This window comes from Crocuta crocuta, unplaced genomic scaffold (genome assembly GCF_008692635.1).
Source record: "Crocuta crocuta isolate KB4526 unplaced genomic scaffold, BGI_CrCroc_1.0 scaffold172, whole genome shotgun sequence".
NCBI lineage: Eukaryota > Metazoa > Chordata > Mammalia > Carnivora > Hyaenidae > Crocuta > Crocuta crocuta.
The window spans coordinates 7390278-7415740 of NW_027528872.1; the positions used below are offsets into that span (position 1 = coordinate 7390278).

At 40.9% G+C, this 25463-nt stretch overlaps 2 protein-coding genes and 1 non-coding gene across 7 annotated transcripts; 1 reads left to right on the forward strand and 2 right to left on the reverse strand.

The window, feature by feature from the left end:
- Positions 1-65: 65 nt before the first annotated feature.
- Positions 66-10765, forward strand: PUS3 (pseudouridine synthase 3). 2 transcript variants are annotated; one of them, XM_077756585.1, is made up of 5 exons: positions 66-103; positions 6917-7343; positions 7456-8021; positions 8921-9111; positions 9241-10765. In XM_077756585.1, the coding sequence occupies exons 2-5, from the start codon at positions 6969-6971 to the stop codon at positions 9549-9551; spliced, it is 1443 nt and encodes a 480-aa protein (XP_077612711.1). In that variant the 5' UTR covers positions 66-103; positions 6917-6968; the 3' UTR covers positions 9552-10765. The 2 variants fall into 2 exon arrangements, with proteins under 2 accessions (XP_077612711.1, XP_077612712.1); XM_077756586.1 differs by lacking the exon at positions 66-103 and adding an exon at positions 2498-2822.
- Positions 2026-13770, reverse strand: HYLS1 (HYLS1 centriolar and ciliogenesis associated). 4 transcript variants are annotated; one of them, XM_077756587.1, is made up of 5 exons: positions 13660-13770; positions 13278-13511; positions 10948-10991; positions 6293-6411; positions 2026-3316 (listed from the first exon to the last, which is right to left on the reverse strand). In XM_077756587.1, the coding sequence occupies exons 4-5, from the start codon at positions 6304-6306 to the stop codon at positions 2401-2403; spliced, it is 930 nt and encodes a 309-aa protein (XP_077612713.1). In that variant the 5' UTR covers positions 6307-6411; positions 10948-10991; positions 13278-13511; positions 13660-13770; the 3' UTR covers positions 2026-2400. The 4 variants fall into 4 exon arrangements, with proteins under 4 accessions (XP_077612713.1, XP_077612714.1, XP_077612716.1 ...); XM_077756588.1 differs by lacking the exon at positions 13278-13511; XM_077756590.1 differs by lacking the exon at positions 6293-6411.
- Positions 8517-8651, reverse strand: LOC144225431 (U4 spliceosomal RNA). Its single transcript, XR_013333302.1, has one exon. It is a non-coding gene; the product is annotated as a U4 spliceosomal RNA (small nuclear RNA).
- Positions 13771-25463: the final 11693 nt, after the last annotated feature.

Genomic DNA, 25463 nt, shown 5'->3' on the forward strand with positions numbered 1-25463 from the left:
CAAGGGTAGACTACATCTCCCATGAGACCCTGGGCGCGCGCGCAGAAGACGCAAAGTGACAGCTTCCTGTCTCGCGAAAGGCTGCGTGGTCGGCAACCGGAAGGTAAGTAAGGGGATTTGGGGATGAATTGTCTTCTGGGTTCTACAAAGAGGGACGTATCAGTGGATAAACAGCTGGATGGTTCTTTTTCTCCACCACTTCCCCTTGTTTTTGCAGGCACTGGTGGGTGGCCATGGGATCTCGCTTAGGACCCAGTTTTTGTATCTGGTGCTTGATGTTCCTGGTAGAGACTCGCAGCAGTAGGAACATCTTGTAATTCAATTTACTTAGAAAGCCTTTGGACTGTGGAGTTAAGTCTCTGCTTCCTCAGAATTTGTTTGGTCACAAAACTAAATACTAGTACAGGTCGGGATTCCAGTAGTAGGTGGAGAGGGACGTGTGGCGACTTATTTCCAAATTGGGAGATAGCTTTCCACACCATTGCTTTTTACTATTTAGTGATCATATTGCGTGTCTCCTGAACCTTGGCTATTCCTCCTTCCCCTTTTTGGTTTAAAATAAAGTTTATCATTCCTTCCCCTTTTTGGTTTAAAATAAAGTTTATCATGGATAACTCTTTCTGCTACCCTATTGGTTATTAATATTTTGAGATTTAATTTTTTTCAACTTCAAAAAATGTATTAAAACTCCAGCGATATCTGGTTATATGTACAGTCCATACTCGGCGCACACACGACTTCCCTCCTTGTGGTAACTTGGCAGCCCCTTTCCAGGCGTTGCGTGTGCTGGAGGAAGCATTGCACATAGTCAGGAGTCTTGGACCCAAGTCCTCTTTTTGCCACAAATCTTACTACCTGCATAAGGCCTTTGGTCTAGTTCTCTGGTGAAAAAAGGGTTAAACTAGGTAGTCAGTAAACTTTTTGGGTTGATAGTGGGCTTTGAGATAATATAAAGGGACGTCATTGGTGCAATTTGCATATAAAATGCTTTCAAGTTTTTTCTTTTTCCTAAATAAGCAGTGTAAAGACTACCTTTAATCTCATTGCCCAGTAAGGTTTTGATTTTTTTCTTGTGCTTTGTGTATATGACTGTGATCATACTGTATAGTTTACAGCTTGTTTCACTTAATTTGCACTTTGTCAATAGCTTCCCATTATTTTCAGAGGATAATATTCCTGATCCTTTCACTACTGTTGGGATAGTTTTCAATTTTTACTTAATTGCCGTGAGCATATCCCACATCTATCTTTGAGTCACTGATTATTTCTTTCCCTGATAAATGCCTTCCAGTGGAACTGGACGAATGTGGCCCAGATATTTTGGTGAAAATATATTTTAGCATATAGGAATGGTCAACGTTATTCATTTTTATGTCACACAGCTGTTTTCCCTAAACAGGCAAATTATTTCTGTCACTGTAAGTGGCTTCAAATGCTACAAATGACATCCTCCAGATTTTAGATGTTCCCTGTTGGATTGGAAGCATCAAGAATAGAGCCAATTTAAGGTGAACAGAGTTAGCGTTTTGGTCTGTACCCAAATAGGCCAAATTCACTTGGATATTTGTATCTGCATCTAGTTAGATAGTATTCGTAGTTAAGTTGTTTCATAGAGGGACCAGCCTTCAAGTGACAGGCATAATTTCCAAGAAAACCTCAGTGACAAATTACGAAAAGCATGGTATTCTAGAAGTGATCATTGGAGGGCAATATATTATTGAAGTAATTCTGGAATAAAACTTGGGTTAGAATCCTACACATATAGCACTGTTACTGAGCGTCTGTTGAAAATCACTTAAGTTTTTTGGATTTACTATATTCTTTTAGTACTGGAGGATATCTGTGTTGTTAATCTCCTTCCTTCCTTTAGGACTGTATGCATAAAGGACAGCTTTTTGTTCCCATCCTCTGGCTCTCATTATTTAAGCGGTGAGAGTATGATGGAAGTAATGATTGGAGGGAGAATCATAACCTTGTTTTGAGATCATCTTATTTTGGAAAGTAGCAAATAAAAATAAGATCAAGTTCAAAAAATTTCAAAATTCTTTAATGAATAAGCTTAACACCCAGCAACTTTAAAGATAGCAACTCACACATCGGCCAAAGGTTAGAAACAGCATAGAACAGAAATTGTGCTATCTGATAAAGTGGAAAGACCAGGCCTGTTTTTCCTTCTCTGGCATGATTTCTCTTGCAATTACTGGATTTGAGAGTGGTCATTTGGAAGTAAAGTAGCATTTGATACCAACGGTATTTTGACTTAGGAAAGACCAGTGATAGATGAAGTCTTTATCATGTTCCATGGGCTTTCAAGGTAGTTGTTTCTACTTAAATAAAAGGAGAGAAAGAAGGAACCAGGCTACCCCCCAAACAATCCCATAAAAGAGGTTAAAAAAACACTTAAGAAGGAAAAAGAGGGAAGGGAAGCTTCCTGGGCATGACACCGTTTGCGAGGTCACAACGAACACCCCAACGAAGGGCAGATCTTTTCTTCTCAGTTGGCACTAGGTAATTGTTAGGAACATAGATGTGCTGGGGCTTGGGTGGGGGTTCTGTTCGAGAAAGCATCTGCTCTCGGACACCCCAGCGTAATTCCTTTCTATGATCTTCACCAGGTAACCTCATTGAGTCCCAGTCTCGTTTGTACTCAAAATATCGGGCCACGCGGTCTATCTTGCCCCGGTTTCGGCTCAACTGGTCCAGCCTTGGGAGAATAAAGGACTTTGGTCGGCTGGCAACAATCAGGTCTTGTTCATAAGCTGGAGCGGCCATTCCTTCTCTTCGTAGATAGCACATGAGCTCATCTTGAGAAATTCCTTGTGGTAAATTAAATTTTTGTGAAATGTCAACTGGGGATTCCCTGTCTTCCTGGAACTGCAGATTCATTAGCTTTTGTCTCAAGTCCCAGACTTCCATATCACTTTCTGTACCGGACTCTGATTCACTGATAACCGACTCATCTGTCACTAAGACTTCCCCTCCTGGCTTCCTCCGCAACACCTTTCTTTTCATCACTGGCTTTCGGAGTCTTTGGGAGGCCTCTGAGACTATTTCTGAAGTGGCATTACTTTCTACATGTGGGTGCTGCAGTGGCACAGGGAGAGGTCGCTTCCCTGGGGTTACTGAGGCTTTACTGTAGGGGTCGTATTGCATAGACTGGGCATCTCTTCGGACATCTCCCTCACCCTGCCCCGCACAGATCTGGGTGAAAGCTGTAGCAGCCGCCAGCATTCGTTCTTCCGGATCCATATCAGCCCATTTTTGTCCACTGTGTCCCATGAGTTCCTCCATTGCTTCTCCTCCACTATAGGACCTTCTGCAAGAAAAAATACTCATCAGTTTTCTGATAAATCTCAGCTCATAAATTGTTCACTCCCTTCTTGTGTTTATTATTTTATTGTAGTCAAACAGAGAAAGAATGGCTAAGGCAATCATAAATGTAATAGTTCTATAATAAAATATAGAATTTGGTACAGGGTAGTATGGTAGCAGTTTGGAGTATTAAGTCAGCGCCAGAAAATCCACCACCTGCTTTTATTTCCACTCTTCTGGTTCGCTCCCACTTTCTAATGCCTGGCAGAGTTCTGCTACCTATAGTAGCTCCTAGGACAGGACAGGTGAGTTCTGGCGTTAAAAAAAAAAAAAAAGCTTGGGACATGATGCTTAATGTACATTATGCAACTTACACTGAGAAGGGCACTTTATGTATCTAGCATTGTTCTGTGTACTTAACATTTACTAATTATGTAATCCTGTGAGGGAGCTGGTACTCTTATTACCGATTTTCCAGAGACGAGTAACATGAGACATAAAGAGATTAAAGAACTAGCCCAAGGTTATAAGGCTTTTAAGTGATGGAGTTGGAAGTCTAACTCAGGCAGTCAGGCTTCAGTCCTTGCTTTTACCTATGAGTGATTTAATCCAAAATCATCACAAAGCAGTGATATGCACATAACCATTCCTGTGCTTAAGTAATTTTAATACATCTTCAGTTGCCAAGCTAAGTCTGTTCATCTCAGGACCCTGTCACTGAATTAACTTTTAAACCCCAATCAGCCAACCAAATGCCCAATGCTAGTTTCCCGACTGGATCTAGGATAGGTACTGCCATTTCCTGTCTCCCTACACTTTTTTTTCTTTTTTTTTTAATACCCTACAATTTTTCTTTTTAAACTGAAAAACTAGTATATGCACATGGGAATTTTTTAAAATTAAAATATGGGGTGGCTTAGTCAGTTAAGCGTCCGACTTTCGCTTAGGTCATGATCTCGCGGTTCGTGGGTTCGAGCCCCGCATCGGGCTCTGTGCTGGCAGCCAGCTCAGAGCCTGGAGCCTGTTTCAGAGTCTGTGTCTCCCTCCCTCTCTGACTCTCCCCTGCTGTCTCTCTCTCTCTCTCCTGGAAATAAATTTAAAAAATATTAAAAAAAAAAAAAATATATATATATATATATAGTTGACATATGATGTTACATTAGTTTCAGGTGTACATTTGACAAGTTTATAGATTATGCTAAGCTCACCACAAGTATAGCTAAAATGCTATTACAACACTATATATATAGTCATGACTAGACTTCCTATGCTGTACTGCACGTGGTAATTTTAAGTAAGGTCTCACTCTGAAAGGCAGTTTCTTATACTTTCTTTAGTAATCTTCCGTATTCATGTACATTTTTATACCAGAAAGAAGCATGTTAATACAATTCTGAGACTTTTTTTTTTAATTTTGTTTTTAACATTTATTTTTGAGACAGAGCAAGACAGAGCATGGGGGGGAGGGGGGGCAAAGAGAGAGGGTAGACACAGAATCCGAAGCAGACTCCAGGCTCTAAACTGTCAGCAGAGCCTGATGTAGGGCTCGAGCCCACAGACCATGAGATCATGACCTGAGCCGAAGTCGGATGTTTAACCGACTGAGCCACCCAGATGCCCCGCAACTCTCCTCCATTTTAAAGATGGTCTTGGTGATCCAGCTAGATCTGCACACATGGACTTCATTTTGTTTAACGTTGTACAGAATTCTAACATATGGAAGTACCATAATTTATTCGTTCAGTCCCTAATTTAATTCACAGTCTTGTGAAAAACGAATGTTACAAGTATCTTTTCAGTTTTTACATACTTGTGCAAGCCTATGTTTATGTAAAGTTTCTAGAAATGGAGTAGGTGCGTCAAAAGATGTGGGAGTGCTCAATTTGATAGATGTTGTCAACTGCCCTCTGAAGAGGCTGGACTGACAGCATCTTTCAGAGCTTGTTTCTTGATTCTCTCTCCAGAGTGGTGTACTACCAAACCTTCTCTGCAGTCGGCCTGATCAAAAATAGTTCTCGGATTAGGAGGAACTTGACGGAGGAACAAGGGGGAGAAGAAGGGCGGAAATGGTGGGGGAAAGGGAGAGAGGCAAACCATGAGAGACTCTTGAATGCTGACAAAAACTGAGGACTGATGGATGTGGGGGGGAGGGGGGGATGGGCATGGAGGAGGGCACTTTGGGGATGAGCACTGTTATGTGGAAACTAAATTGACAATAAACTATTTGTGTAAAAAAAATAAAAATAAAAAAATAAAATAAAATCTAGAGACCTTTAAAAAAAAAATGGTTCTCATATAAATGGCATTTACACTGAGTAGAACTGAACAACTTGTCATACACTTTTAAGCTATTTTCCCCCTTTTTGTATGAAATGCTTTTTCTTTCCCATTTATCTCTTGGGTTGTTGGACTTTCTCTTATTGATCCTTAAATTATAAAATATTCATAAAAATACTCTATGCCAAGCAAATTTGAGCTTTGCCATACTTATTTTTCTTCCAGTTTGTTGTTTACCTTTTGACTTTATTTTCTGCTAGTAGAAACTTTTAATTTTAAGTAATCACATTTTTTGGTTTTCTTTAATTTCTAGGCTTCTCTAGTATCTTACATAGAAAAGCCCTTCACATTCCAAGACTATAAAAGAAAGGTTTTCTTCTAGTATTTATTATAGTTTCATTTTTTTATATTTAAACTTTTAATCTATTATAGCTACAGAATTCTCAAAGGCCAAAAACGAAATGAGCTACCCAGATAACATAGCCTTAGAATACATTTGGTGACAATCCATAATAAAGTGGCCATCAGTCTTAGACTGTCTAATATAATACTGTCCCAATTTTAAGAATGTAGTATATTCATCCCTAGATTTTTTAAATACGTCAGGAATTGCAACATCTTAATTTTCCAGACTGACTTTTCTAACTGCTAGAGGTATAGAGCATAAATCTGACTTTAAAAAAGGATCATGATGCTTAATTACCTTCTCTCTGCCATCAAAACTACTTAAGAGTGGGAAAATCTTGACTTCAGGCTCTACTTCCAATATGAAGTACAATCATTGACAAGTTTCGTCAATCAGGCTAGCTTCTGCTGTACCACCTTTAAGACAGAACTGAGTGTTAGAAGACAGAACATACAAGCCACTAATTTTATATGAAATATTGGAAAGCAATAGAAACTGAGTAGACATATATATTCCATATGAACAGATTTTATGATTAGAAAGATTAGACAAGTGACAAGCAGTCAAAAGGAGATGTTTTAAGGAAAAAATATCAAAAACATGAGTCTTTAATCTTCACAGCTAATGAAGCAGAGAGAGAAATGGGATCTACAGATATTTTCTCTAAATTTTGACCAAACTTTGATGCTCCTCTCCTTTTCTCCTGTGAACTGGCCAGCAGAGGATAGAAAAGAACAGGATCTGTGGATGATCAACTCAGAGCAATTAAGCTAATGCTTGTCTCCCTGGGCAGAAGCAAAATATATCCTTTAGGCATTAAGTTAAATCTTAAGTACTATTTGCCTATGATGGAATGATATGGACATCACCAAAGTAATCAATCCACATTGAAACACTTGTATCCTTTTACTCTCTTTTCAGGTAGAGTGGACCTATGTGATTTCTTTATCCCTGGGATTGGTGGTCTTTTATCATGGCTGAAAATGACATAGACAGAATCCAGACTGAGAAACTCCTAAAAAGAGTACAGGAACTGGAGCAGGAGGTACAAAGACTTAAAAAAGAACAGGCCAACAACAAAGACTCAAACATGAGAGAACATTCTTCAGGAGCTGGAAAAGCGAAGCGTGCATTTGATTTCAGCGCTCATGGTCGAAGACATGTAGCTCTAAAGATAGCCTATCTGGGCTGGGGATACCAGGGCTTTGCCAGTCAGGAAAACACAAACAATACAATTGAAGAGAAACTGTTTGAGGCTCTAACCAAGACTCGACTAGTAGAAAGCCGACAGACATCCAACTATCACCGGTGTGGGCGAACAGACAAAGGAGTTAGTGCCTTTGGACAGGTAAGGGCCACTATACTGTTTCTTAAAGCAAGCAATACCCATATAGTCTAGGCTCACATACCAAGGATTCAGATGGTGTCTTTAAAACAACCATCTTTCTTTCATTCCGCAGGTGATTTCTCTTGACCTTCGTTCTCACTTTCCGAAGGACAGGGCTTCAGAGGATCTTAATTTAAAAGATGAAGTCAATGATGCTGCTAAAGAGATCCGCTATACCCACATTCTCAATCGGGTACTCCCTCCAGACATCCGTGTACTGGCCTGGGCCCCTGTGGAACCCAGCTTCAGTGCTAGGTTCAGCTGTCTTGAGCGGACTTACCGCTATTTTTTCCCTCATGCTGATTTAGACATCGTGACCATGAACGATGCAGCTCAGAAGTACGTGGGCACACATGACTTTAGGAACTTATGTAAAATGGATGTAGCCAACGGAGTGATTAATTTTCAGAGGACTATTCTGTCTGCTCAAGTACAGCTAGTGGGCCAGACCCTGGATAAGGAGAGATGGCAGGAACCCTTCCAGTTATGTCAGTTTGAAGTGACAGGCCAGGCATTCCTTTATCATCAAGTCCGCTGCATGATGGCTATCCTTTTTCTGATTGGCCAAGGAATGGAGAAGCCAGAGATTATTGATGAGCTGCTGAACATAGAGAAAAACCCCCAGAAACCTCAATACAGGTATGTTAAAAACAAAAGACAGTTGTTGCTGTTAGAATATTTTTAAGTAGATTAAATATTTTAAAAAATTAAAGGTTAACATATCTTCCTCTCCAACAACTGTCTAATTAACTAGGTCACTTATTTTGTCTTCATGAAGCTTTTAATCTAACTTGGAGAATGTCATGAATATGCAGGAGGGCTAGCTTTTTCTCCTCTTGTCGTTCTATCCCATTAGTAAGAAACAGGTATGTGGACCAGTCCCCTTAAATAAAATAACATTCATTCCTAAATGTTTTTTCCCCTGAATTTATGCTAATGGTATTATTGTTAGGTTCTGGTGAAGTTTAAAAGTGAGTACTCAAACTATTCATATTAAATCTTCCTTGCTTCATAGTACTGGGCAGTCATACTACTGTTTTAAATTTTTCCATAATTTCAGTGTCTGAAATGGTAGGAAAGGTATAAAGAATAATCAGACTTTTGAGACTAGACTAAGGTTAGATAGACTAACAATTCATTCCTAAGCAGTGAAATCTAGTTTTTCCCTCATACTATACAAAATTAACAAGTTTGGAAACACGTTTCAATTAGCAATAATAGCGCCTCGGATAAACCTCACTGGCTACGATACTGCCTCTGTGCAAAGCTAACAGGTTTGGAAAAATGTAAAAAATAATGTTATAGCATTATGAGTGAGGCCTAACAAGTTGATTCATGGTTTGTTTTTCTTTTGTCTTTTAATTATAAAGTTGTTCAAGGTCAGGGATGGTGTTTTTTACTTTCTTATCTGTTAATACTGACAAAGCTTTTCCCCTCCTTTCAACCCAACTACCCCTCCCTCCCAACTTGTTTTTAAAAAACTGTTGGATGGCTGCTGTGTACTTTCATACTGTTTCTTGTCTCTTTTTTCTCTCTAGTATGGCTGTAGAATTTCCTCTAGTCTTGTATGACTGTAAGTTTGAAAATATCAACTGGATTTATGACCGAGAGGTTCAGGAGTTCAATGTCACCCACCTCCAACAACTATGGGCTAATCATGCTGTGAAAACTCACATGTTGTACAGCATGCTACAAGGACTGGACTCTGTGGCAGTGCCCTGTGGTACAGGTATGAGGGGAATTCCTAAGATACGATTATTTACCAGAACCAAAGTTATATGGGGTTATGGGAGTAGTATATTTATATAAAGTTTGGAGGTGATTCTATTGTGGTTACGTTTGATTGTATATATTATAGGACCGGAGATGGATGGAATGATAGAATGGAGAAATGTTAAGCCATCTGTCATAAAGCAGACCAGTGCCTTTGTAGAAGGAGTGAAAATGCGCACATATAAACCACTAATGGATCGTCCTAAATGCCAAGGATTAGAATCCCGGATCCAGCATTTTGTACGTAGGGGACGCATTGAGCACCCACATTCATTCCTTGAGGAAGAAACAAAACCCAAAAGGGACTGTCATGATACAATGGAGGAAGAAAATACTCTTTTGGAGAAACCAACAAAGAGAATCTGTGTTGATACAGAAATTAAAAGCATCAGTTAACCATAACAGAATCTAGGAGGTAATAACCAGCGAGCGGTAGGTGGATAGAAAAGAAATACAAGAAAATATGTACTACATAAGTCCTAAAACTTCAGATCATCAGCACTCTGAAAAAACAAAACAACAATAACCGCCCCCAAAAAACCCCAAGCCAAGAACACTAAGCCCTATAAAGGAAGCTCTTGCTTCACTAAGAGAATTCAAACATTCTCATTCCTGTCCAAAGTGATTAAGAGATGGAAGAAGCAAAAAAACAACCGTGAAATGGATTCACATATGTGTGGAAACCTGTGCCTTGTTTCAAATTCATTAAAGCCTGATCCTGCAAGTGTCTAACTTGTTATGCTGTTTAATTTTTATAGAGAGTGTGGGGTAGAGGGGCAGAGAGAGAAAGGAAGAGAATCTTAAGCAGGCTCCACACCCAGCACTTAACCCAATGCAGGGCTCGATCCCATGACCCTGGGGTAATACACGAGCCGAAATCAAGAGTAGGATGCTCAACTGACTGAGCCACCCAGGCACCCTTCTTATTCTGTCTTTTTAAAAAGCAAATGAATGGGATGCCTGAGTGGCTCAGTAGGTTAAGCATCCAACTTTGGCTCAGGTCATGATCTTGCACTCTGTGAATTCAATCCCTGCATTGAGCTCTGTGCTAACAGCTTGGAGCCTGAACCTTGCTTTGGATTCTGGGTCTCCCTCTCTCTCTGCCCCTCCCCTACTCATGCTCTCTTTCCCTCTCTCAAAAATAAACATTAAAAAAAATTTTTTTTAAAGCATATGAAATATTCACTACTCCTCTCAATTCTCATAAAGGGCTTTGCCTGAGTGTCTTATTTTTAAGAGAGAAATTAAAAGTAAGAAATTCAGTCTGTTAAATATTTGATACATTGGTTTATGCCAGGCACAATACTATCCGAAAATGGCCTAACTCAGTAAAGCACAGCATCTCTTACAAAGCTTATCAGTCTAGTGTTGGTCTCGACTGCATAGTCATCATCGTCTTCACAACCTTTTACATATGCTGAAAACATTGTTGGGGCACTTGGGTGACTCAGTCAAGTAAGCCTCCAACTCTTGGTTTTGGCTCAAGTCATCATCTCATGGTTCAGGAGTTCAAGCCCCACATCTCCACTCTGCACTGAGAGCATGGAGTCTGCTTTGGGTCCTCTGTCCCTCTCTGACCCACCCCTGCTCTCTCTCTCTAAAAAAAAAAAAATATATATATATATATATGGCCTTAATATATGGCTATATTATGATATAATGTTNGGCTTTCCTCTTTAATTTTGATGTCAGGATCCTTTTGTTTTTAGTGTAACCATTGAGTATAGTAGAATATCCTCACTTAAACATGTAAGGAAAAACCAAAGCATTTAATTTTTTTTCAATTTCCTACCTTATTTCAATGTACCTCCACTGCCATTAGTTTTCAAGAAAAACCTGGAAAAGAACAGAGTTTAAGAAATCACTATTTTAAAAAATCAACTTTAAAGAAATGATTCATGGGACAAAAAACACTAACTAAAACACCATCCATAGAGATCCCTTAGAAGCAAGCTGAGTTAGAGGATCAGCGTCTTAGATCTTAAATAAACTCCTTTCAAGGTTAATTAGGCTGTACTATCAAATCTAGAAGAATAAGCATTTAGTGACATTATTTTTTGGTAGTTACCATAGATACATTCAGGAGAATCATCATTGAGGAAGCAATGACGCATCTTAAAATCTAACTACAAAATTACTTACGTTATCAGAGGTAATATTCATTATAAATTTCAGTTTCTGACTCATGGTACGGAGTCAGAAGTAAAGTAGACCTTAGATCTTATTTTCTTTATTGGAAAAATGGAAGGAATTAAATGAGATTGTCCACATTATATATGAATATATAACACATATATGTAACATATATATCTGATACGTATAGAAATAAAATGGTGCTGGGGCGCCTGGGTGGCTTAGTCGGTTAAGGGTCCGACTTTCCCTTAGGTCATGATCTCGCGGTTTGTGGGTTCGAGCCCCACGTCGGGCTCTGTGCCTGGAGCCTGTTTCAGTCTGTGACTCCCTCTCTCTCTGACCCTCCCCTGGTCACGCTGTCTCTCTCTCTCTCTCTCCTAGAAATAAATAAAACATTAAAAAAAATAATAAAATGGTGCTTTGTGAGAGGTTTTATACCATTTATTTCAATGTTCATGCGATACAAAACCACCTACTAAAAAGATAAAATAAAGCAGAGACAGAAATGGAATAGGACTCTGGGCTAGGAGGATCTCCCAACACTAAAGCCCAAAGAGATTTTTTTTTTTAACATCACATGTACTATACTATACAGTGATTAATTAACATGTTATTTTCTTTGCATTTAAATTATGGTACACTCCTTTTTTTTTTTGAATGTATGAAGAAGGGTGTTTGCAAATAGTAAAATACAAACGTTAGTAAAGCTCACAGATAACTAACTATAAGTTCTTTGTTTTTAATAAAGAACTAATAATTCTTTCCCTTTACTTAGGAGGAAACTTTCACATAGAAGCTAGAGCAGCTTATGTTTTGCAGATATGATAATTTTGACCAAAATACCCAATAGTACCTCTCTCCAAAAATCCTAAGCAACTTGGCATCCTTAGTAGTTCCAAGTACAAGGATTTAAAGGGTGAAAGGGGAGAATTTTAAACCAGGATACTAGTTAGATTCTAACCATTGCAGGGAGGTTTCTGTAGAGTTACAACAAATTTCTCTACCTCTGGGGAGGTAAGAAAGTAGCTTAAAGAACTACAATGAACAAAACAAGAGAAAATGAAATACCCAGCAAAAGTCAACCGTAATTCAAGAGACAATAAACTGGGGAAAATACGTGTTAACAGGTTCAAAATCACTAATTCAAATTCCTCTTAGAAAGCTATTAAAAGGTAAAAACACACCAGAAAAGGGGACCAGAATAAGGGCAAGACAGAATTTACCAAAGAAATAATGACTAATACACACAGAAAAAGATGTTCAATCTCATTAATAACCCAAACAGAGATATTAAGATATCTTTTCAGATTGGTAAGATTTTCCCATACCCAATGCCAGTCAGACTGTGGAGAAATAAGCACCCTACACCCTGTATGTGTGTGTAGATGGGGGGGATATCAATTTTTCTAGAGGGCAGCTTGCCATTATGAATCACAATTTAAACTGCACCACAATTTCTAAGCCATAATCCACTTCCAAGAATTATTCTAAGGAGGTAAATTGAACAAGAATGCAAACATGTATAGGCACATGTAACCACCACCACGCTATTTTATGATGAAGAAACGGGAAAAACAAGTGTCCATCGTGAGGGGACTGGTTATATATCACATTGTACAGCACAGCCACTGCAAGAAATGCCATGCACCCATTAAAAACGATAATGAAAATTATATATATATAAATTCAGAACTAATATATCTGAAGGGAACCCAAATATGAAGCGGGTTTTTTTTTCATGGTTATCTGTGATCAGCGGAATATCTAGTATTTTCCTTTATACGATCGTTCTTCTTGGATTTATTTCTAAAAACAACGGGATGGTATAACTCTATAATCATCTTTATAAATCAACTTTATAATCATCTGGGGCAGAACTACTGGGTTCGTTTTCCCACGCTCGCACCGTTACACCCAGAAATTCACAAAGGGCGCAACTACGGGCTGGGAAGACTGATCTCTGAACAACAAAGACAACCGGGTGCCCACCTGGCCTCGGGCGTGGTTGTCACCTCCGATGCTGGCGGCCTCCGGGGAACCCGGCTCCCGCGGCGACACCGCCCCCTCGCCGCCCTCTGAGCTACGGAGGTGCCAGCCAGGGCAGCCACCGGGCTGGCAGTGGGCGTCGGGCGCGCCACGGACACCCACTGTGACTTCGGGGGGCTCAGGCACGCCAAGGGCACAGCACGACACAGCTTACCCCAGCCTTGGGAAGCAGTAAACCTGTGTTCGGGAGATAATGTCAGGCGTGAGACGGCGCGCCAGTGGGGAAACTCCCATTCCGTGCTCTTCAGAACTCGAACTCTCCGCACGGCGGGAAGCCGGCTGCCATGGGCCCTTGCACCCCCTATTTCAGCCTCTACCCCCTTACCTGCCCCACCGAGGTCCGCTCGCCGCACCGAGTACCGCTGCCAGGCCGGCGAAGCTCCGCAGGCTTCCGTTAGCGTCCAGCAGCTCGCGCAGGCGCACAGCACACCCAAGCGCCGAAGCTGCAGTTAACCGCCTGGCCGCCGCGGTTTAAACCTGAAGAGCGAACCGGCATCCTCGGCCCCGCCCTCCAGTTCTCCTATTGGTTCTGAGTGTGAACGCCTTCCATGTCTACATTCTGATTGGTGTCCATTTTCTCTTGCTTTCTCTCCCTCCCCCCCACCCCGCCCCACTGGCGGGAGGAAGCCCGGGATTTGATGCCTGGATTTGGAAATATTGGTACCACCCCTTGCTCTGGCGCGTAACCCGGAACTGTATCTGCGACGCTTTCATACCTACGGGTAGGGAAGGAGGGGACTCTTTAAACTCGGTAAACGGCAAGTAAGCGAAGTTTGGGCAGGGGCGGCCCTAACGTTCAGTCCATCTCAGTGGAAAGAGTGTCCGCCCTTCCCAATTTTGGGCGGCCCCGGGGGGGGGCGTGGCATTGGAACTGAAGGTTCTCCGAGTTCTCCTGGAGCCGTCTCCAGCTTCCCGGTTTTTCAGACGGTCCCCCTGGGAACTGACGCACTCGGGGTCTGTGCACGCTCCTTGAGTCCTTTCCGTGGCTCCCAGGGCCCTCGGATTTGACCCATTGCTGTGTCTCCCGTCCGTGCCAATGTCACTCTGCGCCCGTGCTCCAGTCGTGCTGACTGCTTGCTAGCATCGGCACTCACTTGCAGTTTTCCTTCGGAGTGCGCGCGTCTGCTCCCTTGACCTCGCCTTACTCCTTATAAAACGTGTTCCCGCTTTGGGAATTGCTGAGGATGAGACCTAGAAAAGAAAAGAGTAGAGGTCCCCACGACTCAGTATTCTAGCCACTGCCCTTCAACATAACTAAACAGTTTGCCCTGCCAAGTCCTGAGCGTTCTGGATCCCACATCACACAAATAGGTGCTGGATGACAAATTTCTATTATTTCTTAAATCCAGGATTCAATGACAGGGAGATCATATTTAATCCACTTCACATTGCCTCTTACACACCCTTCCCCCCCCCCCCCCCCTTGTCTCGGGGCCTTTGCACTACCTCTAAGTCACTTTGGATGTTTTGGGGGAAAGAAAAAGGAGTAAACAAGATAGCAGAAAGTAGGTTGTAAAGATTTCAATGACCCTACCCCTAGATCTCCGGTATCAATACTACTTTAGTGCCACACATTCTTTTCTTTACTCATGAGCAAATATCCCTTGTTCTAGTTTGGTTGTCTTATACCTACATGATCTTTGCTTTGACATCAAATCTCCCCAGTCCATCTGTTTTAGAAACAGGAGCAGAGTCATTTTTCTTACCTACTCCTTTGATCATTCAACATGCTCCTTATTTCCGCCCCTAGTTATTTTCTTGTTATTCTGTATGTTAAAGTTTGATCTTTGAAAACCTTTAATTGATAACAACTTAAAAGATATATCTCCTGTCATATTTCAAGTGATGTCTTGCGTTCAACCCAGTTCTTGTGTTTTGGTGGATCACTTAATGCTCCAGCTTCGCCTAGATCTGATTTTAAAAAAATTTTTTTCTTAATGTTTTATTTATTTCTGAGAGAGAGAGAGAGACATCATGAGCAGGGGAGGGTCAGAGAGAGAGGGAGATACAGAATCTGAAACAGCCCTCAGCCTGAGCTAGCTGTCAGCACAGAGCCTGACGTGGGGCTCGAACCCAGGAACCATGAGATTATGACCTGAGCTGAAGTCAGAGCTGTGGTTGGACGCTTAACCAACTGAGCCACCCTGGCTCCCCTGCCTAGATCTGATTTAATAATCTTCATGATTCTCTGAAATCCATTACACCCAAGTCAAGAAACCTTAACTAAGGCCATCCAAAACACAGTATATGGAAGAAAATCCTATTCTTAAAAACCAAATTGTGTCCTTAAGATTTATTAAGGAAACTTACAAACACATAAAAAAAAATTGTATGTAATGAAGCCCTGTGAACTCAATGCTCAGTTCCAATAATTATTAATTCATGACCAATCTTGTTTCTATATCACTATCCATATATTATTTTGAAGTGAATATCAGGCATCTGTAATCTATAAATATTATGTAAGATTTCTTTACAAGAAAGAACTTTTTAAAAGCGTAACTTCAATACTGTAATCAGACCTAAAAATATCTAAGGTATTTCCTTAATAGCATCAAATAACCAGTGTTTGATTTTCTTTTTCTTTTATAAAATTTTTTCATGTTTATTTGTTTTTGAGAGAGGAAAGAGAGAGACAGAGTGTGAGCAGGGGAGGGGCAGAGAGAGGGAGACACAGATTCCAAAGCAGGCTCCAGGCTCTGAGCTGTCAGCATAGAGCTGGATGCGGGGCTCAAACTCACAAACAGATCATGACCTGCGCTGAAGTCAGACACTCAACCAACTGAGCCACCTAGGCACACCTGATTTTCACTTGTCTCAGTTTTTTTTCCCTTTGCCTGTTTGAAACAGGATCCAATCAAGTCCACACGTTGTGACTGGTTGTTTCATTTAAGTTTCTTTTATAAATTCCTCCTCCATTTTCTTCTGGTGCAGTTTGTTGAAGGAATCTTGTTGTTGGTCCTATGGAGTTTCTCATAATCTGGATTTTGCTGATTACATCCAAGGTATGCAGTTTAATATGGCTCCCTTACCTTTTGGGAAATAGGTCTATTTCAGATGCTTTCCCTACTTAGGTTTATTAACCCATCAGCATCTTTTTCTATGCTTGAAATATTACTTTCAGTTGGTTATATTGTCATGCTTAAAGTAATCCCTCCTTTATGATATGTTTGCTTACCTCACCCCTTTGCTGACATTTTCAAACTCCTTCGACTGTAGCCTTCTCTTACCTGACTCATTATCTCCTATCTCTAACATTTGCAGTTTTTCCTTCTTTAGTCTTAGAAATACAGAAAATAGCAATGGCATAAAGAAAGGCAAAATGAGGGGTGCCCAGGTGGCTCAGTTGGTTAAGCGTCCAACTCTTGATTTCGGGTCAGGTCATGATCTCACCGTTCATGAGTTCAAGCCCTGCATCGAGCTCTTTGCTGCCAATACGGAGCCTTCTTGGGATTCTCTCTCCCTCTCTCTCTGTTCCTCCCCTGCTTGTGCTCACTCTCTCTAAATAAATAAACTTAAAAAAAAAAAAAAAAGCTGAAAACAACTCTCACCCCCTGCTAATGCCTCCTGTCAGCCTACTTGTCCAATTTCTCTTCTCTGTTCTCATTGCTCAGTTGTTTCTTAAGTCCCTGCATTCTGGATTCTACACCCATCTCTATATTCAAACTATTCTCAAACATAACTCTTCTTAATAGCCATCTGTAGTTGTTTTGCTCAGTTCCCATTCTCTCTCTCTTTTTTGAGACCGTTTGATAATTTATTCAGCAAATATTTATTGAGCGCTTCACCTTAAAAATAAAACTGTCAATTAATTTACCAGCAAAAATTGGTTTATTTGGGAATAGCAGGGGATTGCATCATGGGACATGCAACGTTTAGCAAAATGATGGGCAAGTACAGAGAACAAAAGAGAGGCATATTCTTTTATAGAGGAAAGGAGGAAGCTGGGAGGGACTGTTATAAGCAAAAAGTTCTTTGGAGTAGCCTGGGAATTTGAAGTATCGTAGGGTTTTCCTTGGCTGAGTTGTGACAGTCTCTCATTGGTTGGGCTGTTGTCAAGCAAGTAGAAAAAGCCTCCTACTTTCTTGGGTAGTCGCGTATAGGCTTCTTCCTGTTAGGAATGCAAGGCACATCGCTTTTTATTGGGGAATCTACAGTTGACAATGAGTGGTAGAGCATGAGACCTCCCCTTTCTGGCCTCTCAGCTCTATTTTAAATGAAGTATCCTTTACTTGGTTTCACAATACCCATGTTAGGTACTGTGCTGTGTCTTAGTGATGAATAAAAAGACATGATCCTTGCCCTTTTGAAGTTTCCAGTTGGATAGGAGAAAATGACATTTAGCAAACAATCACATTATTGTAAAATTACAGTTGTGTCCAGTGCTGAGGAGAGGCAAATAGTCTCATAAGAACATCTGATAATGGGGAGATTTGACATAGTGCCGCTGAACAAAGAGCTAAAGGATGAGTAGGGAAAATGTTGTGGAGGGGAGAGATGGGGGTGAAAGGAGATTTCTAGGCAGAAGGAAAAATATATGCAAAGGCCTAGTGGGGGTGGAAGATTGGAAGATTCAAGAAATTGAAAGAAGACCAGCAAAGAGACAGAGGGTAGAGATGAGCCTAAAGAGGTAGGCAAGGGCCAGATTATGTAGGTCACGTAGCCCAACATAAAGAATTTGATTTTTTCCTAAGAACTATGGAAACTCACAAAAGTAGAGATTGGGATGTGTTTTGTGACATTTTCAGGTGTGCATTTGAAATTTTGCCTTGGATGCATTGAAAAGAATGCATTTGAGGGGGCAAGACTATGTGAAGTACAAATGCAAGGCAGTTGCGATATTCTAGGCAGAATGGTGGTGGCTCAGGCGAGGACACTAATGGCCAGAAATAGCAAGAGGAGGACAGATAGATATTTAGTTAAAACTTATAATGACTTGACCTTGAATTGACTGGGGTTGATATATGAAAGATAGGTCATGGATTATTTGTAGGTTTCTAGTTTTTCAGCTGGATGCCACTTTCTGAGATGGAGAATTCTGGAAGAAGGTGGTCATATTTTGAGAGGCAGAGTTAGATTTTGGGTGAATGGTGAATTTGAGATGCCCTTGAGACATCCAGGTGGAGATAAAATTAGGCAGTTGGAAATCTGGGTGTGGAGGTTAGATGCAAAGTATGGCCTTGTAGTGTTTGCATGTGGGCGGATAGTTGTTTAAGTAATGGGTGAGAATAAGATCTTCCAGGAGAGCAAATAGAATGAAAAGAGAAGGCAGCCTACCCTCTTGTGAAACTCATCTGGTGAACTCTCGGAGGCTACCCTATCCTGGCTCTCCTCTCACCCCTCCTCTTCTGCCTTTCAACTATTGCTGTTTCCAAAGTATGGTCCTCTCTTTCCCCTCGGAGAGCTAAATAGTTTTATCATTTCCACTACTCGTTTTATGTAAGATAAGTTCAAACAAAATATTTCCAATTCCTATTCTTCCCTGGTTTCTAAAATTTATCTTAGTTGTGTACTAAGATTTCTACACAGATACCTTTTTGTCTTCCCAATACAACATATCAAAATGCTATTGTTTCCCGCGGGATTCACCCTTATGATATCCATATCCTTTTCAGTGGTCTTCTCATTTCCCCAGGCTTTCATCCCTTAAGGAATGGTCATTTTTTACGCTTTCAAGTCTCCTCACTCTCACTTCCATTTCCTTTTTTCTATTAATCATTAGTTCAGCCCTAATTATTTCGTTTTCAGATTCCTTCAGTAACACATTTAATAATATGGAAGGGTATGGCATAGTAATTAAGATTGTATGCTCTGAGCTCATATTATATGGGCTCAAAATCTGACTCCTCCACTCCCTAGTTATGTGACTTAGGCAAGTTATACAGCATCTCTTTGATTCAGTTGTCTTTTAAAATGGAGATGATATTCTGACTTCTTTCATGTGGTTGTTGTGAAAATTAAATGAGAAAATGCATGTTAGCACAGTGCCTACCAAATAGTAATAACTTGCTGCATTATAGATCTTATACAGTATAGTTGACCCTTGAACAACACAGATTTAAACTGTGTGAGCTGACTGACAATGTAGTTTTTTAAAAATAACTATAATAACAGTACTGAAAATATATTTTCTCTTCCTTATGATTTTCTTAATATTTTTGTATTTCTAGCTTACTTTATTATGACTACAGTATACAATATATATAACATTCAAAATATGTGTTAATCAACTATGTTACCAGTAAGGTTTCTGGGGAACAGTAGTTAAGGTTTTGGGGAGTCAAAAGTTACAGATTTGCAGCTTCACTAGAATTTACCAGTGAAGTCATCTGGGCCATAGATTTCCTTTGTGGAAAGTTTTTTGATTATTAACTTAATATTTTAAATAGTTATAGAGCTAAACAAAAATTTTCATATTGGGTGAATTGCAATAATCTGTAATTTTTGAGGAATTAGTCCATTTTGTCTAAGTTGTCAAATTTATTTATATAGAGTAGTTCATACTATTACCTTGTTATCTTTTTGATGTCAGCAAGGCCTGTAGTAATATCCCATGCTTCATTCCTGATATCGGAAACATATTTCTTCTCTGTCAGCCTTACTGGAGGTTTCTAAATTTTATAGATCTTACCAAAGAATCAGCTCTTTTGGTTTTTTTTTTTTTATGTGTTTTTCTGTTTTCATTTTTGTTGATTTCTCCTCTTATTATTTCCTTTCTTCTGTGTAGGGTTTAATTTGCTCCTGTTTTCCTAGGTTCTTGAGATGGGATCTTAGAATACTGATAAGTGACTTTTCCTCTTTTCAGATGTATGCATTTAGTGCTATAAAAAGAGCACTGCATTAGCTCCTTTCTACAAATTTTGACATATTTTAATTTTCAATCAGTTCAATGCATTAACAAATTTTTTCCCTTGTTCTTACAAGTGAAATAGACAGGAAATCTAATAAATTCTTACTTGACCTATACAAGCAGGAAAGTTCTACATTGGTGAACAGAAGTCTAACTTGAATCTTAAAACCAGAGAGCCAGGGCCTCTTTAGTCAGTTCACTGGCTTGAGCAAGTTTACAGACCTGGAATCCTTTGAATGAAGGGGGTGTCTCCTCCCTGAAGTATATTATTGAAAATGTATACTGTTTTTTCCTTCCAGCCTTGCTCAAAGGGACCTATGGCCTTTTACCTGGGTAACTGTGAACTGGGGAAAAGGAAATATTCAGACCTTTCAGGGATTACTAGAAACTGACTCCGAATTGACACTAATTCCAGGAGCCCCCAAATATCACTGTGGCTTACCAGTCAGAATCCAGATCTTCAATGGCTGTGCTGGCTTAAGCCAGGAGAGCGCATTTGCCCTTCTGCATTTTTGTTCTCTTCAGGCCTTCAGTGGATTGGATGGTGTCGACCCTCAATTGTGAAGGTGATCTCTTTACTCCGTCTACTGATTCAAATGCTACTTTCTTCTGGAAACATCCTCACAGATGCACCCAGAGAGGATATTTTACCAGCTCTCTGGGTACCAACTTAGCCCAGCCTACTTGACACATAAAATTAACCATCACACCTACCACGTTCTCCCATATCCTTCCATCTTAATTTTACACCCCCGTCTTATCTCCTGAGCTACAGGGTCCCATAGCTACTGTCTACTTGCTGTTTTTACTCGAATGTCTCACTTTACTTTCAGGTATAATATGTATGAAGTTGCATTATCTCCCCTCTTAATTCCACAATTCCTCAGCGAGGTTTCTCCACGTGAGTGATGGCACATACCAGATACACGGGAGTCTTTGATATCCACCCTTTTCTCCATCTAGTAGATCACCTACTATCTGCCCAAAGTGTAGCTCAGATGCTTCCATTCTTCCCTATCTTTACTAGTACCATTCTAATAGCAGGCACTATTCTCTGTCGTCTGGACTCTTGCACCTTCTCCTAATCCGCGTTCTCACTTCTTCCAGTTCTCACAGGAGCTAAAGTAAGTCACTTTCTCTCTTTTTTCTGACTTAGCTCCAGCTCCATTTTTCTTTCCTCACATCCTCAACTAGCATGCCTTTTCTACTTGCCTTCAAACCGGTACATACTCTTCCCATCCTCTGTTCCACACTTCATGCGTATTCATCCTTCTTTCTCTCTTTTTTTTAAAATGTTTATTTATTTTTGAGAGAGAGTGTGAGTGGGCGAGGGGCAGAGAGAAAAGGCGCAGACAATCCCAAGCAGGCTCCCCACTGACAGCTGTGAGTCCGACGGGGGGCTCAAACTTACCAACCGCAAGCTCATGACCTGAGCCGAAATTGAATGCTCAATTGACCGACCCACCCAAGTGCCACCATCCTTCTTTCTCTTAATGTCACCATCCCCAGAGCTCATCTCTGACCACCTTGTCATTTTTGTGTTTATGTTCCAGTATTCTTTTTGGTTTGTTCATAGCGCATAACACGCTTCATAATTATTCTTTTACTTAATTACTTGCATGTTCATTTCTTGAGAGTGGGAACCATGACTATCATGTTTGTCATTGTTTTCCCAGCTCCTAGAACAGTGCCTGGTACCCAGAGGCAGGATTAGTAAATATTTGCTGAAGGAATGAAAGCATCGAGGGGTTCCCTCCGCTTCTCTGGAAATGACCCCACGGGAGCAGCCTCATTCTGTGGCAATCACAGAATTATCCAGCAGGGGGCGTTGCATCCCAGACAAAGTGTAGCCGTGGGACCATGTCTACCAGAGTCTCCGTTCCGCTGGCGCAGGAGGACCCGAGTTCTAGTTGGCGTCTGAGGACTTTAACTCCAACTGCTGTAATCACACAAACTCATAACTGTAAACCGATTATCATGAAAATATGTGATTCGAGGGGGCTGTGGGGGACGGCGAGAACGTCAACTTCTTTTTGCATTCCTCTATTTTTTTTAACTTTATTTAAAGAGATAGAGTGTGTGTGTACCAGCAGGGGAGGGGCAGAGAGCGAGAGGGAGAGAGAGAATCCCAAGCAGGCTCTGTGCTGTCAGCGCAGAGCCTGTCGTGGTGCTCAATCTCACAAACCATGAGATCATGACCTGAGTGGAAATCAAGAATCAGATGCTTAACCAACGGGGCCACCCAGGCGCCCCTTTATATTCCTGTATTGTTTGAAATTTATAGCAGGCAGATGTTATATTATAATTTAAAATTTTTAACACATTTGGTTAAAAACTAAAACGTGTTGGGTTGAGAAATGATGCTGCATGATTAATTTCTGTGTGTGGTTTTCAGTGGTTCCAAGAGCTTTGGCTTCAAGAATAGAATATTCCTTCGGGCAGATCAAGACTGAGTCACACTAGGGGCGCCTGGGTGGCTCAGTGATTAAGCGTCCGACTTTGGCTCAGGTCATGATCTCGCGGTTTGTGAGTTAACGCCCGCATCGGGCTCTGTGCTGACTGCCAGCTCAGAGCCTGGAGCCTGTTTCAAATTCTGTCTCCCTCTCTCTCTGATCCTCCCCTGCTTGCACTGTCTCTCTCTCTCTCTCTCTCTCTCTGTCTCTCTCTCTCTCTCTCTCTCCCTCTCTCTCTCTCTCAGAAATAAATACATTTAAAACAATTTAAAAAAAAAAGACTGAGTCAGACTGCTTTCTTCATTTGCTATTTTCTTCCTAATCTTCTCTGGTTTTTCTATGCCATGATAGCTTCATTTGCTTTTGGTTTTGATTTGTCTTATTCTAATTTGTGATGGAATACAGGTTGACTCCTTGTAAAAGGAGAATTACTGATACTCTGGATATGACTTGCTATATGAGATTAGGTATAATCAGAGTCACCTGGATGTCCATAGGTAGGTCCTGGCCAGGTTTGTCAGGCTCTAAGCCTCTGTCAGAAAGGGTTAGAGAAGAGGGGACTATGAAGGTAGCTTATAAACTCACAACTCAGACATGTAGTATTTTGTTAAGGGAAGTAGATTCTCATCTAGAAACAGAAAGAAGGTCCATGGCACTTAGGTTTGGGTTGAGTCAACTTGGATCAAGAACACCAGTTGTTACAGCAGAATTTCTTGGGACCTCAGCTAAAATCCCGAGACAGGCAATGGGGCAGAGTGTCCGCCTTTGGTTCTTGCCACAAAATACTGAAAATTTAGTGTTTCTGGGGGTATGGGGCCAGTGCCTAAGAAGGAGCATTTGAACTTTGGCTAGGTACCATTACCAAGGTATTTTGAGTGACAGGGAAAAGAAGGAAAGGAACCAAATGTATTCAGATGTAGATGTGAGTATGGAAATGATGTCATTAAGAACAGCTAACAGGACACCTGGGTGGCTCAGTCAGTGGAGTGTCCAACTTTGGCTCAGGTCATGATCTCATAGTCTGTGAGTTGGAGCCCCGCGTCAGGCTCTGTGCTGACAGCTCCGAGCCTGGAGCCTGCTTTGGATTCTGTGTTTCCTTTTCTCTCTGCCCCTCCCCTGCTCATGCTCTGTCGCTCTCTGTCTCAAAAATAAACAAACATTAAAAAAAAAAAAAAAAGAACAGCTAACATCTGTGGAGAAATTCTGCTGTTCCAGGCTCTGTAGCAAGCTCTTCACATGTAATGACATCTCATGTCATTATTATCACAGTCCTAAGATAGTATTATTCTCTCTATTTCATAGATGAAGAAATAGGGGCACAGAAGCCACACATCTACTAAATGAGGAGTGGAGTTTGAAGTTCGGATGTGTGCCTCAAAAACTCACTCTTGTACCTTCCACCCTCACTGTACTCCTTTCTGCTATACATGTCCAATATCATCTCTTACGTCAGACTCAAGCTCAAATGACAACAAATAATGTAAATTAGATTAAATGAATTGTATCTGGGAGAAAATACAGAGCAGTGGAGGCCGTCAGAAACCTGGTGACCCTAGTTGGAAAGGATAGCAGTTATTGAGTTCTGATGGATTGTAACCTTGGGGTATTTTGGGTTCAGTACTGACAAATCCTTTGATGATTAAAAATACCACATGCAGATTGTAAAATATCTACAAATCTGGATATTTGTGTGAATTCTTGTGTTCCTTATTTTAAAATTTTTATTATGATAAAACCACTGTGCCATGCAGGTCTAACAAAGCACAGCTGGTAACAAAATGTGTGAACAATATTGACTTATGTCTTCAATCACTAAATTCAGGAAGAACAAAAAAACAGTTCTTGGGACTTCACCTTTGGTAGTGAAGGGACCCATAGATTTGTCTGATGCTAATTCACCATGTACAGGACGCACTGCACTTATGTTCTCACTCTGTGCCTTGGGAACTGGTGGCCCATTTTTTATTTTTGCCCAGACAGTACTCCCAGAAATATGGGCCATTTTCCCTTTGCCGAATGGACATTCTCCTGGCCTTTACTGGGCTGGGTCCTTTTGAGGAATTGGCTCAGCAGTTTCTCCCCGTGCCTCCTGCAAATCCCACTCCAATCCATGCCATTAGAACCCCTTTGGCGCACCACAGCAGGTCCCAAGGCAGACCCACTGGCTTTCAAATCCGTGGCCACCTCACACACGATCAAGGGTGACTTGGGAAAGCGATTCTCAGGCTCTCCTTTTCCTGAGTATGCTTTGCCACCATGATCACCACCAAAATCTTCCCTCCAAAATTGATAGAAGACAGCATGTGAAGGGACCCCCTCTCAAAGTCCCAGTCAGGGAATAGGGCACCATTTCCCCCTGCCAAGCCATCAAATTGCCACTCCTAGAGCCCAGTGGGGGCAAATGAGATGTTTCTTCTCTTCTTCTTGTCTCCGCCTTTAACTTCCTCCTAGAGCTGGAAAACGGAGGCCACTTATTATTTTCCTTCCTCTAAATCACATACACCCTTCTACGACAGAGTAGACCTGGGCATCGCAGTCCTATAGGACAGTCATTCTGTACCAGGAAGGAACTTTCTCTGAGTTCTCCAGTTTTAGTTGTTGGATTGTTAATGGAGGAGCTAAAGACAGTTTACAAATCCCTTTTCTTTTTCCTTTTTTCCAGAAAACTTATCTGGCTTCTAAAGCTGTTGTCTTCTACTTAATCTGATCTTGAATGTCAGTCTTTGAATATTATCTCCTGACTTTGTTGTGCTCTCCTCGTGAAACAAATCCCAACTCACCCATGGGCAATAAAGTTGGCTATTGCAGGAGTCAAAAGTAAAATAA